Source organism: Aspergillus fijiensis (genome assembly GCF_003184825.1).
Source record: "Aspergillus fijiensis CBS 313.89 unplaced genomic scaffold BO72scaffold_7, whole genome shotgun sequence".
NCBI lineage: Eukaryota > Fungi > Ascomycota > Eurotiomycetes > Eurotiales > Aspergillaceae > Aspergillus > Aspergillus fijiensis.
This window is the reverse complement of record NW_024468983.1, coordinates 340,508-355,462: the sequence shown is the minus strand read 5'-3', so window position 1 is coordinate 355,462 and position 14,955 is coordinate 340,508. Positions and strand designations below refer to the sequence as shown.

The 14,955-nt window shown below is 51.9% G+C and overlaps 5 protein-coding genes across 5 annotated transcripts; 3 read left to right on the top strand and 2 right to left on the bottom strand.

The window, feature by feature from the left end:
- Positions 1-3,487: 3,487 nt before the first annotated feature.
- On the top strand, positions 3,488-4,504 carry BO72DRAFT_455873 (putative transcription factor RfeG; the record flags this gene model as incomplete). Its single annotated transcript, XM_040946251.1, has 3 exons — positions 3,488-3,613; positions 3,735-3,779; positions 3,851-4,504. The coding sequence occupies 3 exons, from the start codon at positions 3,488-3,490 to the stop codon at positions 4,502-4,504; spliced, it is 825 nt and encodes a 274-aa protein (XP_040804902.1).
- A 3,308-nt stretch (positions 4,505-7,812) lies between these two features.
- BO72DRAFT_444896 (NADH:ubiquinone oxidoreductase subunit NDUFA3) lies at positions 7,813-8,654 on the bottom strand. Its single transcript, XM_040943924.1, has 2 exons — positions 8,414-8,654; positions 7,813-8,305 (listed from the first exon to the last, which is right to left on the bottom strand). The coding sequence occupies exons 1-2, from the start codon at positions 8,595-8,597 to the stop codon at positions 8,259-8,261; spliced, it is 231 nt and encodes a 76-aa protein (XP_040804901.1). The 5' UTR covers positions 8,598-8,654; the 3' UTR covers positions 7,813-8,258.
- Positions 8,655-8,949: 295 nt separating this feature from the next.
- Positions 8,950-10,741, top strand: BO72DRAFT_483514 (dolichyl-diphosphooligosaccharide-protein glycotransferase). The gene is made up of 4 exons (XM_040947808.1): positions 8,950-9,273; positions 9,333-9,443; positions 9,510-10,213; positions 10,266-10,741. Exons 1-4 carry the CDS (start codon positions 9,132-9,134, stop codon positions 10,683-10,685), a joined length of 1,377 nt encoding a protein of 458 aa, XP_040804900.1. The 5' UTR covers positions 8,950-9,131; the 3' UTR covers positions 10,686-10,741.
- A 685-nt stretch (positions 10,742-11,426) lies between these two features.
- Positions 11,427-11,836, bottom strand: BO72DRAFT_444893 (PET191 family protein; the record flags this gene model as incomplete). Its single annotated transcript, XM_040943923.1, has 2 exons — positions 11,737-11,836; positions 11,427-11,568 (listed from the first exon to the last, which is right to left on the bottom strand). Coding segments are annotated over exons 1-2 (167 nt in total), but the record flags the coding sequence as incomplete, so codon positions are not given.
- Positions 11,837-11,966: 130 nt separating this feature from the next.
- BO72DRAFT_421962 (sterol esterase) lies at positions 11,967-14,103 on the top strand. The gene is made up of 2 exons (XM_040942792.1): positions 11,967-12,262; positions 12,320-14,103. The coding sequence occupies exons 1-2, from the start codon at positions 12,148-12,150 to the stop codon at positions 13,606-13,608; spliced, it is 1,404 nt and encodes a 467-aa protein (XP_040804898.1). The 5' UTR covers positions 11,967-12,147; the 3' UTR covers positions 13,609-14,103.
- Positions 14,104-14,955: the final 852 nt, after the last annotated feature.

The window sequence follows — 14,955 nt, the reverse complement described above, 5'->3', positions numbered from 1 at the left end:
TAGAATTTCATTCGAGCATATGAATGTTAATGGGTCCAGAAATTGGAGATCTCACCGCCGTGCAGATGACGGAACAGCTTCTGTGGAGATGCATGTGAGGCCTTGCACATTAATCTATGAGCAACATAGTGAACGTGATCTTTGAGCTCAGACGCTGTTGGGCTTTGTCCGCCACGGCTGAGGAAGGAGGGTGAGAGCCGCGCGAAGCAAAGTGGAACCCCATAAGAATATTGTGAAGGTGACGAACATGGTCGGTCACTCTTGTAGCAGAACTGGGCTTCACGACCACCAGGTCGGTCAGCTTGGTCAGTTGGGTGAAATTGAGATTGTGATTATGCAGCAGGCCGAGTGTGGGCGCTGGCGATTGTGTTCCTGGGAATTAATTCGCTGCATCAAGGCCGCAAAACATGGAGACGACGACGCTGGATTATTCGAGACTTTCTAGAAAAGGGAATTAACTTGACTTTGGGTTTTGGGTGTGTCTGTACTCATACTTTCATGGCCTGTCGAGTTGATTTGATTTGCCTTGCGACGTTGGTAGGCCCATCACTGTCTTGAATGTTGGATGCTCAGCATCTACGTCTTGAGAAGAGGGCTGCAGTGCAACCCACTGTCACAGTTCCACAGGCACATTGAGCCCCGACTAACGGCCCGAGCAGAAGTTTAGTCACTTTAGCCACTTTAGCGAGGCCAGTCCGTCGCTCACGGAATGCGCCAAATGGGGAATCCGAGGCTAATCTGGCGTCGGGATAGGCTGCAGAGTTGCAGACGGGATTAGTGCCCCAGGCCATAAACGGGCGGATGGGCGAGTGGGCGAGTGGGTGAGTGGGTGAGTGGGTGAGTGCCCAAGCCGCCACTCACGCATTCCTGCCCAACCTGTGTTCATATCCCAAACCCTGACCGGCGACACGCTGGAGAGTGTGGCCAATCTCGTTTGGAGAAACATCGCGTCTCCTACTGACAAGAAGGAAACCTCTAACTAAGAGCATGAAGACTTCGGGATATGGAGTACCAATACTTCATTGAACTAGTAATATCGGAAGGGATCGATGCCAGTCAATAAAACCCCGGTTAGATGCGGATGATCCTTTACTTTTGTTGCCCTGATAAGTGTTTTTGTGGCGAGCTTTGCCCTATACTGATGCTCGTACCCAGAGACCAAGTATGCAAGTTATGACTTATAGAATGAAGGGCCATATTCTTTCCTTGCAAATTGTGCGATGATGAAAGATGCAGCTTTTTTGTGTAACAGGCATTTCCAAAGATGGAGCAGAAGTGCAGTACATTACTTGATCATCTGGCAAGCACTAGCAGCTGGCAACAAATAGTTTTGACTGGGCGGTTCTTTGGCCACTCGAAGTATGAGTACATAGTTGGTTAGGTATCCTGTGCCAGGGGGTGCTCTCTGCGATGCTGCATCTCTGCTTGATTGGTTGATGTTGGGTTGGTTGATCGTCTCGGCGGACGTCGTTGCTGACTCATCGGATCCACTCGCGTCATCTGTTCTGGTGGATGAAGCCTTCTTAGGTATTTTCAGGTCGAGCAGAGCACTAAGTCATGTCCCAAATAATCAACATTCGACCTGGGATCAAAATGACGATCGAGTGGACAACCAGATCAGCATCACTTTGGTACCATGAATCCATGCCCAGTCTGATGCTTGATCTGACAACGCCACTGATGGGGACTTTTTCTTGGGTCATCTAATCTTCCCCATCGGGAGTTTTCCACCGGTCCACCAGGAGAGGACAGCTCCGCGGGTGAACCATGGCTCGAAGCACACTGATCAGGGACAATCAGGTACAATAAAGATGGGTGCATGTACTATGGATGCTATTGACGGGACTGGCTGTGATGCAACGACTAACTACCACTCTTTAGCTCTTGGTTGACCGTGAAAGCAAGTAATGAATCGAGGCAACAGCAAAGAAGAAATCAGAAGAGATTAATAGTCACGGCCTTTGGTCAGTTGGCCCTCCCAAGAGGGTTCCAGTTCGGATGAGGATCGTCATAGTCATCGAATTATAATCATTCAACAGCAAGCCGCACGGGTAGTGGCAGGAAAATCGTCTGCACCCGATATCCAACCACCGCCCCAGGATGTGAGGCGCTGACGCCCTAAGAGTCAATGAGAGTTTCTAGGGGAGGAGGAAGTGGAAGGGGGGTCGGGGTGGGAAAGCAGAGTCATCTCGGATTAATGTAAAAAGAAAAAAAAAACCCATTACCTCTCCTCTTCTACTCCGTACTGGGGAAGGATGGGTGCAAAAAGGCAAAAAAGAACCTTGAAGAAAGAACTTAAGAAGAAGAGAGGATGGAGGGTCTAGTTGGTGGAGTCAGTCGTGGCACCAGACAATGGCCAGGCAGCCCAAAAGCCGGCCCAACAACCCAATCCAATCCACTCACAGCGCCCTCTTCTTCCCTCCTGTCTATTCCAGTTGCTCTTCTTCTCTCCGGTCAGAGTCTCTCTCTCTCTGTGTGTGTGTGTCTGCGCCCCCTCCCGTCCCTCCCTCCCTCTTTCCCTCTAACCTACTCCGTAGCCTAGTCTGTAAAGCTCCTCCCCCTCCTCTTTCGCTTTTCTCATTTTCTCCTCTCTCCTCTCTCCTCTCTTCCTTTTCCCTTTTCGCCTCTCAACTGGAAAACTGGAAGGTTTCTTCTCTCTTATCTTCTCCCCACCCCGTCTGTCTTACTTTTCCTTTCCCTTTCCTTCCCTTTAGCTCTTCTTTTTCTCCTCTCTTCCCTCTCCTATCTTCCCTTCCCCTAACCTCCTTACCCCCTTCCCCTCCACCACCACCACCACCACCACCATCCTCTCACCTTTGTTTCCTGACATTACCCCCGTCAGCTCAAAGGTTCTACGAGTTTGTATAAGGTGTGTCTGGAGAGACTTCAGAAAGAAGAAGAAAGCCACTTCCTCCCGCAGGAATTTGAAAAGAGAAAGATCTTTGCAACCTTTCTCTCATTCTCGTGCCAGTGACTTGACAACCTCGGACCGTGATCAATCAACAGCTTCTCTCCGATCCACACATCTGCCTCGTTCGGACCTTTGCCTATAACTTGACTGTCTCTTCCATTTCTGGTTCACTTTTAATGCACAAAGTGATCTGAAGCGTTTCAAATCGTTCTTCACAACCCACCCCCTGGATACATACACCAAGCGCCCATTCCGGATTTGTTTCTTTTCTTCACGCCGGAAATAAAGCCAGATATACCACCGTGGGAGCTCAACTTCGTCTCGTGTTCTGCATTTGTGCTTGTGTCAACCAAGAATCGGATTAGCCTTTAGTTCTCAGCCTCGGATCTCCTGGACACAGCCTTTTAGAACTGCACTTCGTTCCGTTTCTTGTTCCCAAGCAACCCAAGAGACCATCTACCTACCGTCATCTTCCTCTGGACCCGTCGGCTATTCCTTACTCTCCTGGATCTCCTTTGGCCACTTGGACCCGTTGACTATAATTTAATAACTGGAAACCGTTTATCCCTGGAAAAAATGACTGGCCGTCATGGATTTGAAGGACGCCCGGAGCGTCAGAACGAATATTTCATTCCCGGTGATGGTATCAGTCGGGAAGTTATCCAAGCAGATATTTGCCGTTACCTCGGGAATGATGCTCTCGTAAGACCTGGAAACCACAATGTTTGTTCCCCAATGTTCTTCCTGTTCTTTTCACCATGCCATGGCACGACTGATGGCAGAAGCTACCTCTTGAGGACACAAGACTGACACACATGAGCAGGGTCGCCAAGGCTACTTCATTCGAGCCTACCGCAATCTCACCTCTGTATGTTCTCGCACAAGCGCATCGTAGCCGTCATCATCCACAACGTACAATTCAACTGATTATTCATGCAGGAAATGATTGCTGATCTCAAAGCCGACTCTGCTCGGTGGGAGGCAGACGTTTCACGCCGAATGGACCAAGGCAATCCCAGAGGTAGCTACGCTCACGACTACAGTTATTCCCAGGCGCCTAACATCTCTCCCGCAACCTATCCAGCCACGACCATCCATGAAGGACGTCAACAAGGAGGCCCCTCACCCCCACCAGCCTACACTGCACCCCCTCCGGCACCTCAACAGTTTGTGGACCCATATGTTCAGCCCCCGTACGCGGCGACTCAGAGCCCCCCGTACCCTACTCCATCATCCTACCCTGCAAACCATTCACCTTTTGCAACGGGCCAGGCCCCCTACCCTCCCGCGCAAATCCCATACTCTGCTCCCAGTCAACCTGCGGTTTCTGCCGACATTCACCCTTCATACACATACGGCACTGGATATGGCTATGAAAATGGGAGAAACAATGCTCCACGCTACCCTGGGCCGGCAACGTATGAGGCCGATCAGGACTATTCCCCGGTAACTTCCGGAATAGCATACCCTCCCACTACAGCCGCGGACCCGAGGATTGGAATGGATCCCAGATACACTCCTGAGTCGACGTATCCAGACCGCAATAGGCCCCAGCCGACAAGAGAAAGCCAAGCTCCTCGCCGAACCCGGTGACGCATTAACTCCCTTCCATGCTAGTGAGCTTAGGCGAGGATCACAATTCTCATTGTGTTATAATGACGGCCTCATCGTCCTGGAAACTGCAGGCATTTCCAGATTTACGTTCCGATAGTGGAGCAGTCTGAGGAACAATCCTCTTACATTTCTTAGCCTTACTGGAACATCAGACCAGGAAAAAAAAAGCGTGCATGACTTTGGGAATCCGAATTGCGGAGCCAGACATTTGGAGTACTGGATACTGTTCGACCTGGATACCACTCATATATTTATTTTATCGACTTCTGAAGCGTGCTCAACCTTATCGCTGATGTTGGCTCGTGTTGCAGCTGATCTGCTTCCAATGCACATGCGGGGACGCGGTAATTGGGACCTGAAGATTGGCCCGAACTTCATCGTGCTCGTTTATGAGGAGGCTTTATGGCTTATTATTGTCTGCAATGCCGGCGCTGGCTGTCTTGAATCTCCTTTCTGTGCTGGGTTATTCTTCTTGCGTCGTGTGGGTGCTTTTTCTGGTGAATAGGCTGTGGCACCTTGATTTCTGTTGCTTTCGTCCTTTCTGTTTTCAGGGACTGCAGGGATTAGTTTTTACGATTTCTTGAGTTCGGCGAGGCGCACCGACTGATTTTCCACAGTATCGGCTAGGATCTTCGATGATATACGGTGATGCTGTCCACGAGCTATATGTAGATATGAGCATACACGGCGTTAATCTCTGGTTTCTCAATAGTTGTTCCCTGGTTCCGACAGTGATGGTTCCAGTTTTGTTTGATAATCAATCTATATTCTTCTGAGCTCTGTGAAATTATGTTATTCTCAATTCTATCTCTTCTGTCTCCTTTTCCCGCAATCTGCCCAACAATCGCGGCTATTGTTTCGTCGTGTGCACCTGCCCTAGGTATTTCGCGTGATGAACATCAGCAATTGCCCCAACCTCTGGGAGTGACGGCTGTAAATCTGCTCTAAGACTAGGTCTCATAGAAGACCTACACATCCTTTGAAAGAAACCAAGACCTGTCAGCTGTGCGTGCTATCAGGAACTCCACATTCTTTGACCTCCAACAGCGGTTTCTCAATCTCTAACCGCGGTTCTTGATTTCTCCGACTAAGCTGAACAGCTCGCCGACTAAGCAAAAGACTGATGATGTCGTGCTATCAGGAATTCAGGAACTTCACCGGTGCATTCACTGCGGTTCTTGATGTCGCCGACTAAGCAAAAGACTCAAGATGTCGTTCCTCAGCTGTGATCCTGTTTTCACCTCCCTGAATTCCCAGCTCTGTGTTCTTTCATGGCCTCACCTCCCCTCAACCGAGATAGATTCGAACTGTGCGTTACTATACGGAACCTCTAACCAAGTCAGACAAATTCAGGCTTTGCATTTCACGGAGCCACTATCTATTCTGCAAGCGTCTTTGCAAGATGTGTGAGTCGGTGTTTCAGCCATTCAACGGAGACATCAAGATATCTGTACCGCCTGATGTGTACAGACTCCACTCTCATGCAGTCGCCAGTCGCTCCGGTACTATCAAGAGGGCAATAGAGCAAGCACGAGAGAATGCTGATCCGTGCACCGACCCGGTTCTCATTGAAATAGACCTTGTCGTGGTTCCTGCAGCTGGCCGGAAGTATGGCCGGCTGGAAATCGAGGTAATTCTTTTACAGATTTGATATGACATGGGATAGTTCATGCTCGCTGACGGGTTTCCAGGCCGTCGCCGGGGTACCGCAGCGTCCACAGCCTGCCGACCTCCTGTCTCCAAAGCTCCGCAAGATCTGGGCCAACATGGTCAAGAGCTTGTATGATCAGGTGCCTTACTTGAAGCCTGAATACCCCGCTTCGCAACGACTGGCAGTTCGCGCAGATCAGGGCGAGGAGCCTGACGATATACTCCACCACACGAAGGCCCTCATGACCCTGGGCGAGGAGCTCGAAGCCACTGAGGCTGTGTTCTCGGCTCTGGACGAGGCTTTTGTGGGCATGGGAGACGGTCTGGGGGAGGCGGTGGCCGAGGACCCCGTCCAGTGGCTGTGCATCTCCATGACTCTTCGTGATTCCTGGATCTTCAAGGACGCAGCCTGCCATGTGGTCGGCAAATGGCACAATTTGGAACATGAGGTGAAAATGTCGATCCCCGAGGCCGCCCGCCGCGTCTGCCAGAGCCATAGTGACAAGCTCGTCCAACGCTGTCAAGATGTCGAGGATTACATGATGAACATCGAGTTTGCCCCCTCGGAGGATCCAGGCCCGTCTGACTTGCTGGGCTTGAGCCCGCATATGTGGGTGGCACTTACTCGGTTCCGAGAATGGGTGTACAGGAATATCAGTGAGGGAAACGGCTTCCGTGGCGCAGAGGGAGGCTTCATTCTCTATCGCTACTTGTGCGAAGAGGAGGATGACGACAATGACGAATATGACAATCAATGGGCCCCCTATCTTGACGAAGACGATTGCCCCAAGGAGGATGCGGACGAGGTTAATGCAGGTTTGCTCTGCCTCAGGGAGCTTTGTGTGGACAAGCTGGAGCCGCTCTTGGAGTCCAATGTCAGCGATTCGAGTGTTCGCTACTTGACTTGTGCCGAGATTGACAATGAGGATGTCCCCTGGGATGATGATGATGATGATGATGAGGATGATGATGAATGAGCATTGCCATCCGGCGTTTATCCGGCGTTTGTGCTATTAGCTTACATTCTCTCAAGCGTCTGCTACACCAACATGGACAGCTTGGCTCGCACTTCATCTCGATACCTCGTCATCGCCATTGCCTTTCCGCCAACTTATCAGTGTGCCCAATGTGCAAGGTCCATCTCGGTTATTCTAGCCTTGAAAATCCCATCTTCCACGCTTTGCTTTCTGCTTGCTTTCCTCTCACTATGACAATGCTGGTTAATTTGGATATCGGTGACCCAGTGCCTTCCTCCGTGGACAATTCTGTACTTCTACTGACATGGTGCTTGGCTCAGTCAATGTGTTAAAAAAAACTCGACATCGGTCTTGCTTCTCGTTCTTTCCCATACTGACCCTGACATCAATCTGCCCTTACTACGTGCTACTACCTTTTCTTTGGCGTCGTACAAATCATCTTCTTGACATCTGACCTAATTAGCAGTCATATCTGGAATCTCTGAGCGAGTCACTACATCAGGGTCAGGTCCTTCTTTTTCAGGACCAGAACTGTGAAGAGACATGCTTGAAGAGTCCTAATGACACACTCTGCGGTCGGGAGTCTAAGTCGGTGCTTATCTCTGAATAATTAGCCGTGAATCGGCGGATAAAATCCTGTACAATAAAAGAATCAAAAAGCTTTGCTTGAACAAGACATTCCTCAATCTCTCTGCTCAGTGATACATCTTCTCATGTACAGTACATTGTAACGCTCACGCCCACCGAGTCTAGCAAGCCATGGGCGGCACGCCAATCAACGAGGCGGGAATGGATGCTGATATCAGGATCGAGGAAGCTCCGCTCGCCAGACCCGAGATCCCGTGATTTGACTCCACTGCCTCTCAGCCAGCTTGCCGCCTCAGCTTGCCCCCCAGAGCCTCGAATTTGTGCGTTCACGTTGTCGATATCTCCGATGGCACCCTCACACCCCCCTCTCGAATCGCTTGCTTGCTCGAGACCTAAACCTAGCTTATAATGACGACAAACCCCAGACTCAGAACCCTCTGAGAATTGAAAGAAGAAACAAAAAAATCGGAACGGTATTGCATTGCTGTTGTATCTTGTGTGTGTTATATGGGGGAAATTTACTCGTCATCGTAACCCTGCGGGATGACGCGGGGACCGGCGGGGACTGTTTGAGAAAGAGAGAGAGAGAGAGAGAGCGAAGTTAGCAACGGAAACTAGAAGCTTTCATAATCCCGCATGTCACGGAATCTGCTGCTGGCTGGATCGTCCTTACTAGGATATGTCAAGGGGACAGGCTCGGGGTCGTAGGAGCCGAAGTAGCGGCGGATCGGGGGGATGGTCACCAATGCGACCGGGCCCAGGGAGCCGATGATGAGGGAGTAGAAGATGGCGGGCTTCTCGTGCGAGGCCCAGCGCATGTAGCGGAAGGGAGTCGACCAGAATTGAGGAGCGGACATGATTGCGATGTTGGATGGGATAGCTCGGGTGTGGGATCGGAAAAAGGGTTTTTTTTTCTTCTTGGTGCTGGAAGCCGACGGGCGTTTGATGTCAGGCGGAAGGTTCGGAAGGAAAGTGACCGGTGTTCTTGTATAGGTTCAACTTGATATGGGAGATCGTAGAAAGACCGGCGGCGAGATCTTCCAGACTCTAGCGGGGAGGGGAGGAGAGGTCGTAATCGGGGAAATGCGAGAGGGGGAAACGACGGGCGGTGGAACGAACGATGAGGAGAGGTCGAAAGTGACGACAAGCCGAAAGTGGATGCGGCGGTTTCCAATGGAGAAGACAGAGTCTTGGCACTCGGTCCAAACACGTCGCCCGTTCGTGCTCCAGTCAGCTCGACGTACTACTAACTTACTACGTATCACGATAATTGATGGGTTGAAACTGCATTGGACTTTTTTTTCTCCTTGACATCTTCCCCACCTCTTTCTTTTGCGCCAGGAGCTGGCTCTTCTTTCCCCTCCTCTCTCCCATAAACTACCCGTCGCATAATGCGGTGGTGTCTTTCCTTCTTCCTCTTCGGCTTCCTGGCCGTGGTGAATGCGCTCAGTAGTTCCGGCAACCGTCTCTTGGTTGTCTTGGAGGATGCCTCCGAGAAGGGTCTCTATTCCACACTCTGGAGTGATCTGAAGGGTACGCATCTTCTATCTGGTGTGTATGAAGCAATTGATACTGATAATGCCGAATTCAAGCTCGTGGATATGACATCGCCTTCGAATCTCCCAAGAGTGACCAACTCTCGCTGTTCGAGCTTGGCGAGAGAGCTTACGACCACCTCCTCCTTCTTCCTCCCAAGTCGAAAGGTGAGACACTGGCTTTAGCTATCTACCATAGTTGCAATTGAGCATCCGATTGACCTGCTGCTCTAGGATTCGGACCTTCTCTTAGCCCCAAGAACATTGTCGACTTCCTGAACAAGGACGGAAACGTCCTCCTCGCTCTCTCCGGCAAGTCCACCACTCCTAGCGCCATCAGTTCGCTTCTTCTGGAGCTCGATCTTCACCTGTCGACGGACCGCTCCTCGATTGTCGTCGACCACTTCAACTATGATACCCTCTCCGCCGCCGAGAAGCACGACGTTCTGCTTCTGCAGCGCCCCGGCCAGTTGAGACCCGACACCAAGTCCTACTTCGATGGTGAGGGCGTCCTGGCGCTCCCCAGAGCTGCTCCTCACACTCTCGGCGACAACATTCTTGCTGCGCCTATTCTGCGTGCCCCCGTCACCGCCTACAGCTACAACCCCAAGGAGGAAGTCGCTGCTGTTGAGGACATTTGGGCCACCGGTTCCCAGCTCTCTCTCATCTCGACCCTGCAGACCCGCAGCTCCTCTCGCTTCGCCCTGCTGGGCTCCGTGGAGAGTCTCCAGGACAAGTGGTTCACCGCCACCGTCAAGGCACCCGGCAGCGGCGAGGAGACCAAGACGGTCAACCAGGAATTTGCCAAGCAATTGACTGCCTGGACCTTCAAGGAGACTGGAGTGCTCAAGGTCGGAAAAATTGAGCACCATCTCGCCCAGGATGATATCACCGCCGAGGACTTGAACCCCACCATTTACCGGGTCAAGAATGAGACTGTAGGTTATGTTGACTCCGGGCAGACAAAATCCTAGACTAACACAACAACAGGTCTTCAGCATCGAAATCTCCGAGTACAGCTACGACAAGTTCGTGCCCTTCGAACTGCCCGCCGAAGACGCCCTCCAGCTCGAGTTCACCATGCTCTCTCCCTTCCACCGCCTGAAGCTGGAGCCTGCCTACCGCACCGAGAACAGCACCGTCTTCCGCACTCAGTTCACCGTCCCCGACCAGCACGGTATCTTCTCGTTCCGCGTGAACTACAAGCGTCCGTTCCTCACCACCATCGAGGAGAAGCACGAGGTGACGGTGCGTCACTTCGCCCACAACGAATTCCCGCGCAGCTGGAAGATCAGCGGCGGCTGGGTCTGGATCGCTGGACTGTGGTCTGTCATCGGTGGCTTCATGGCTTTCGTGGCCGTGTGGCTCTACTCGGAGCCGGCCTCGGCTCAGGTCAAGAAGAACCAGTGATTGTAATTTATCTAGATGTCCAGTCAATGACAGTTTTCGTACATTATGTCTGTCACAATATTTCCGTTCGCCCACGTGTCCGTTGTACTTTCCTCACGCCTACGAGTATGGTTGTAGAGAATATTCGCAAGAGCTTCTTTCAAAGTATGTACAGTACAATAATCCCAGAACGTAGTCATAGATTAATCACATGAGAGGAGGGAAAGCACAGTCCCAGATATTCTTCCAATCAACTCCAAAACCATGCCAGTGCAGATGAAACAGAAACAAAGAGCAAAAAAAAGATAGAGCAGAGCAATTGAGTCCCGAGGGGACTGGGGAATGGTATAACGCAGAAAAATCGTTACGAGTGCCAAGCTGGAGGGGGGTTGTTCTTGATGACAACTAACTTGCCCGCGTCCCCTTGGGTAACACCAATCATTTCTTTCCCCCCCCCCCCCCCCCGGCGATCACAGACCTCTCGTCTTCTCGGGATCCATCTTCACCTCATCACCACTGATCTCCTTGACCGACTCGAACGCCGGCTTGCCAGCATACAACTGCTGGGACTTGTTGGAGCTTCCGCCCTCGAGTTCCGTCGATACCGAGATGGGCTGGTTCCCGCGGAATCGTTTGCGCATGTCGATCAAGCCGCGTCTGTTTTTGCGTTGCGGAAGGGAGATTGGGTGTTAGCTTGTGTAGGCCAAATTTAAGGAAATGGTTGGGTGGAAACGATCCTCGGTGGGTTGGGAGTTTACTCACTTGCACTCGCTGAAGCCCTTCCGCAGCTGCTGGCATCGCATCGGAAGCTGGTCGACGTGAGGGTCACTGAGACACTCCCGCGGGCTGTGTCGCTGGACCATGATGCAGTCGGATTCCTGGAGGCATTGCGCCAGTGCGTTCCCTGTTTCCGTGAGAGTAAGGTCGGTCAGAAGAGTGGGTGACGATGGTATGAGGGCTATCTCGAGGTTGTCCTCTGTCTCCGACCACGAATGCTGGATCGCGCGCAAGTCGCTACTAACTGCCGCCGCGAGAGGAATTGAGGGAACAGACTGAGGAGAGAATGACTCACTGATATCCTGACAGGAAGCCGGCATCGTGGATTGAGTTTGCCCGACTGCTCGAACAAGAAGGTATTCAGTCACGGCAACCAAAGAACGGGCAGCAATCTGATGATCATCTGCGGCCGGCAAACTCGACGGCTCGGAGTGCCCTCGTCTCCCCCGGATTAGGTAAGCATCACATGAAGAAGCGGCCGCCTGCCACCCCCTCCAGCATGACGTCTGGGAAGATGAACGGACCCTGTGATTGAAACTCCCCTTTTTTTAGAAGGCGGGTTGTATCCTTGCCTTGCTGCCTTCACTCAACGATGAGACTCTTAATTCGACGCGCTATGAGCTACGATAATCCTCCAACTCATTGAGCCTCTCTTTCTATCTTCTGTTCATTTGCCCTATAGTGCGGTGAAACTTGGGCTGCAATCATGGCGCGTGTACCGGTTATTGGGAGGCTGTTCTGGTTTGAGTATTTGGCGCTGTTTGGGTCGCTGATCTTGGTGTTGCTGGAATGGGTCATACATATTATCACTTTTTGTCTGCGTAAGTACACCCGGATTGATGTTGTTTTGCCAAGGGTCGGGCACTGACTGGATACAGCTGAACCTGTCATTCGGTTCTGCTACGATCGTTCGAAGACAATCTTCAACCTCCTGATTCCTCCCGGGGAGGAGTTCGATGAGCGTGAGAATGAAGAGAAGGTCGCTGCGGCCGTGGCGCAGGCGTCCGATTTCACGGACATTTGCGCTTTGTTTGGATACCAGGCGGAGGAGCACATCGTTCAGACTGGAGACGGCTACTTGCTCGGCCTCCACCGCCTCTCCTCTCGCAAGGGCGAGGAAGGGAAACGGATCAACCAGGGTGAAGGAAGCATCAAGAAGAAGGTTGTCTACCTTCACCATGGGCTGATGATGTGCAGTGAGGTTTGGGTCTGCCTGTCCGAGGAACAGCGATGCCTGCCTTTTCAACTGGTAGAGCGCGGCTACGATGTGTGGCTTGGGAATAATCGCGGCAACAAGTACTCCAAGAAGTCCATCAAGCACTCTCCGTTGACGAACGAGTTCTGGGACTTCTCCATCGACCAATTCTCCTTTCATGATATCCCCGACAGCATCCGATACATTCTTGACGTGACGGAGCAGCCCTCCTTGTCATATGTTGGTTTCTCGCAAGGCACGGCGCAGGCCTTCGCGACTCTCTCCATCCATCCGCTCCTGAATCAGAAGATTGATGTCTTCGTGGCTCTCGCGCCCGCGATGGCCCCAACAGGTCTGCCGAACCACGTAGTAGACTCGTTGATGAAGGCCTCGCCTAACTTCCTGTTCCTCCTGTTCGGCAGACGCAGCATCCTCAGCTCCACTACTATGTGGCAGACCATTCTTTACCCCCCGATTTTCGTTTGGATCATTGACACGTCACTCCGCGGCCTCTTCAACTGGAGATGCAAGAATATCAGTCGCTGGCAGAAGCTCGCGGGGTACCTGCACCTGTTCTCTTTTACAAGCACCAAGTCGGTGGTGCACTGGTTTCAGATCATCCGACACCGGAACTTCCAGTTCTACGACGATGAGATCCACGCTCCGCTGAGTATTGTGGCCAGCGAGCGTTTCTACAAGCCGGCCAAGTACCCGACCAAAAACATCAAAACCCCTATCGTCCTGCTGTACGGCGGAAGTGACAGCCTGGTCGACATCAACGTCATGCTATCCGAGCTACCCAGCGGGACCGTGGCCAAGGAGATCCCGGAGTACGAGCATCTGGACTTCCTATGGGCCCATGATGTGAACCGACGAGTGTTCAGCCATGTGTTTGACGCACTGGACAAGTACAGCCGCAAGGGGAAGGAACAAGTCAATGGCGTCAAGGAGGTGGCAGGATCCGACTACTAAGGTTTTGTGATATGCCTGTTCTGTTGCAGCTTTGACTCGATCAGGCAGGGTCACATTTAGACGGGAGAGAGGGGTGCGCATGTATGTACATATAACCTAGGGTACAGGCTTGACAGCTCGATAGGATTTGCTCCCCTGCTTAGAATACACTATAAGCGAGGACGTCTCCATCAGAAGCCGTGACCCCTGAAAACGCTAGTACATAAACCCCTTTGCAGCGGCTTGCATCCAATTGGCTGTGGATGCAGAGCATTGAAGATACATACATGGTATAGATGCATAGTACTTTCGCGAATTCGGCTTGACGGGCTGTTGTTTTCCCTTCTGCTAGGGCGTGGATGGCGTGTTCGTGCATGTAGCCTGATACAGTGGTTTCACTAAGAGTGTATTCGGCCGACACCTTCTCTTCGGTGTGTGCACGGAGTACACGCCGCGAAGATTGTTCGCGGCAAACAATGTACCTAGTACGTACATCCGATGCATTTCACTTCTGGCATGACAAGCAGCCCAGCGCAGCCTTGGCGAGTGTACACCTGGCAATACACACACACACACACATATACAAGTACCGAAGTAGAAGTAGATGTCCACCGCCCGACACTGAGCGCCCACGTCACGTCACGTCACGTCAACATCTGGCCGAAGCGATGCGATGCGATGCGATGCAAGAATGCAACTCATGTCACCTCCCCTCCTCAATAACCCACCGAGGGCAGAGACGCATTGAAACAATCACGATCCCGATGACGAGGCGGGAGCTTCATCAAGCTACGAGCCTCTTTCCCAGTACAGGTCATAGCTGTACACACATTACTCCGTACATAGCATACGAATTAAGTAAAACCTACGGAGTACCTTACCTTACCTCACCTCATGAGTTACTTGTCGGTGTGATACATCGAATCTCGACTCGGATACATCCACCCGCCACACACACACACCCCTCCCCGCGCTGCACGTTAGGCAGTGACAATAGTACTGTACAGCGCAATAGGTGCTTAAGTCGTAAACCACACCGCGCAGGCAGAAAGAGCAGTCAGTACCTAGTTACCTACCTACCTACCATCTAGCACCTGCTGGATTTGGCGGGCTCTCAATTAGTACGGAGGACTATTGTAGGTGCCCAGTGCGGTGCTGTGCGTACTGTGGCTGCGGCTTGACTCTTTTGGGGGCCAGGGGGGACATCGAACCAGTGAGGTGAAAGTACCCTGCAGGATGAAGAGAACTTGAAGGATTTGATCCGTCCCTGACAGTTTCAGTACTTTCCGGAATTGCTGGTCGCTTGGGTTCGGTGGCTTGGGGGTTGGGGTTTCGGTGCTATTGGTTCTTTGGTGGAGTGGAGTGTAA

Coding starts and splice junctions, on each gene's coding strand:
- BO72DRAFT_483514 (XM_040947808.1), top strand. CDS start 9,132: ATGCGGTGGTGTCTTTCCTTCTTCCTCTTCGGCTTCCTGGCCGTGGTG. Junction 9,444..9,509: donor TCTTCCTCCCAAGTCGAAAG/GTGAGACACTGG, acceptor CTGCTGCTCTAG/GATTCGGACCTTCTCTTAGC. Junction 10,214..10,265: donor ACCGGGTCAAGAATGAGACT/GTAGGTTATGTT, acceptor ACACAACAACAG/GTCTTCAGCATCGAAATCTC.
- BO72DRAFT_444896 (XM_040943924.1), bottom strand. CDS start 8,597: ATGTCCGCTCCTCAATTCTGGTCGACTCCCTTCCGCTACATGCGCTGG. Junction 8,306..8,413: donor TGTCCCCTTGACATATCCTA/GTAAGGACGATC, acceptor TTTCTCAAACAG/TCCCCGCCGGTCCCCGCGTC.
- BO72DRAFT_421962 (XM_040942792.1), top strand. CDS start 12,148: ATGGCGCGTGTACCGGTTATTGGGAGGCTGTTCTGGTTTGAGTATTTG. Junction 12,263..12,319: donor TATTATCACTTTTTGTCTGC/GTAAGTACACCC, acceptor GACTGGATACAG/CTGAACCTGTCATTCGGTTC.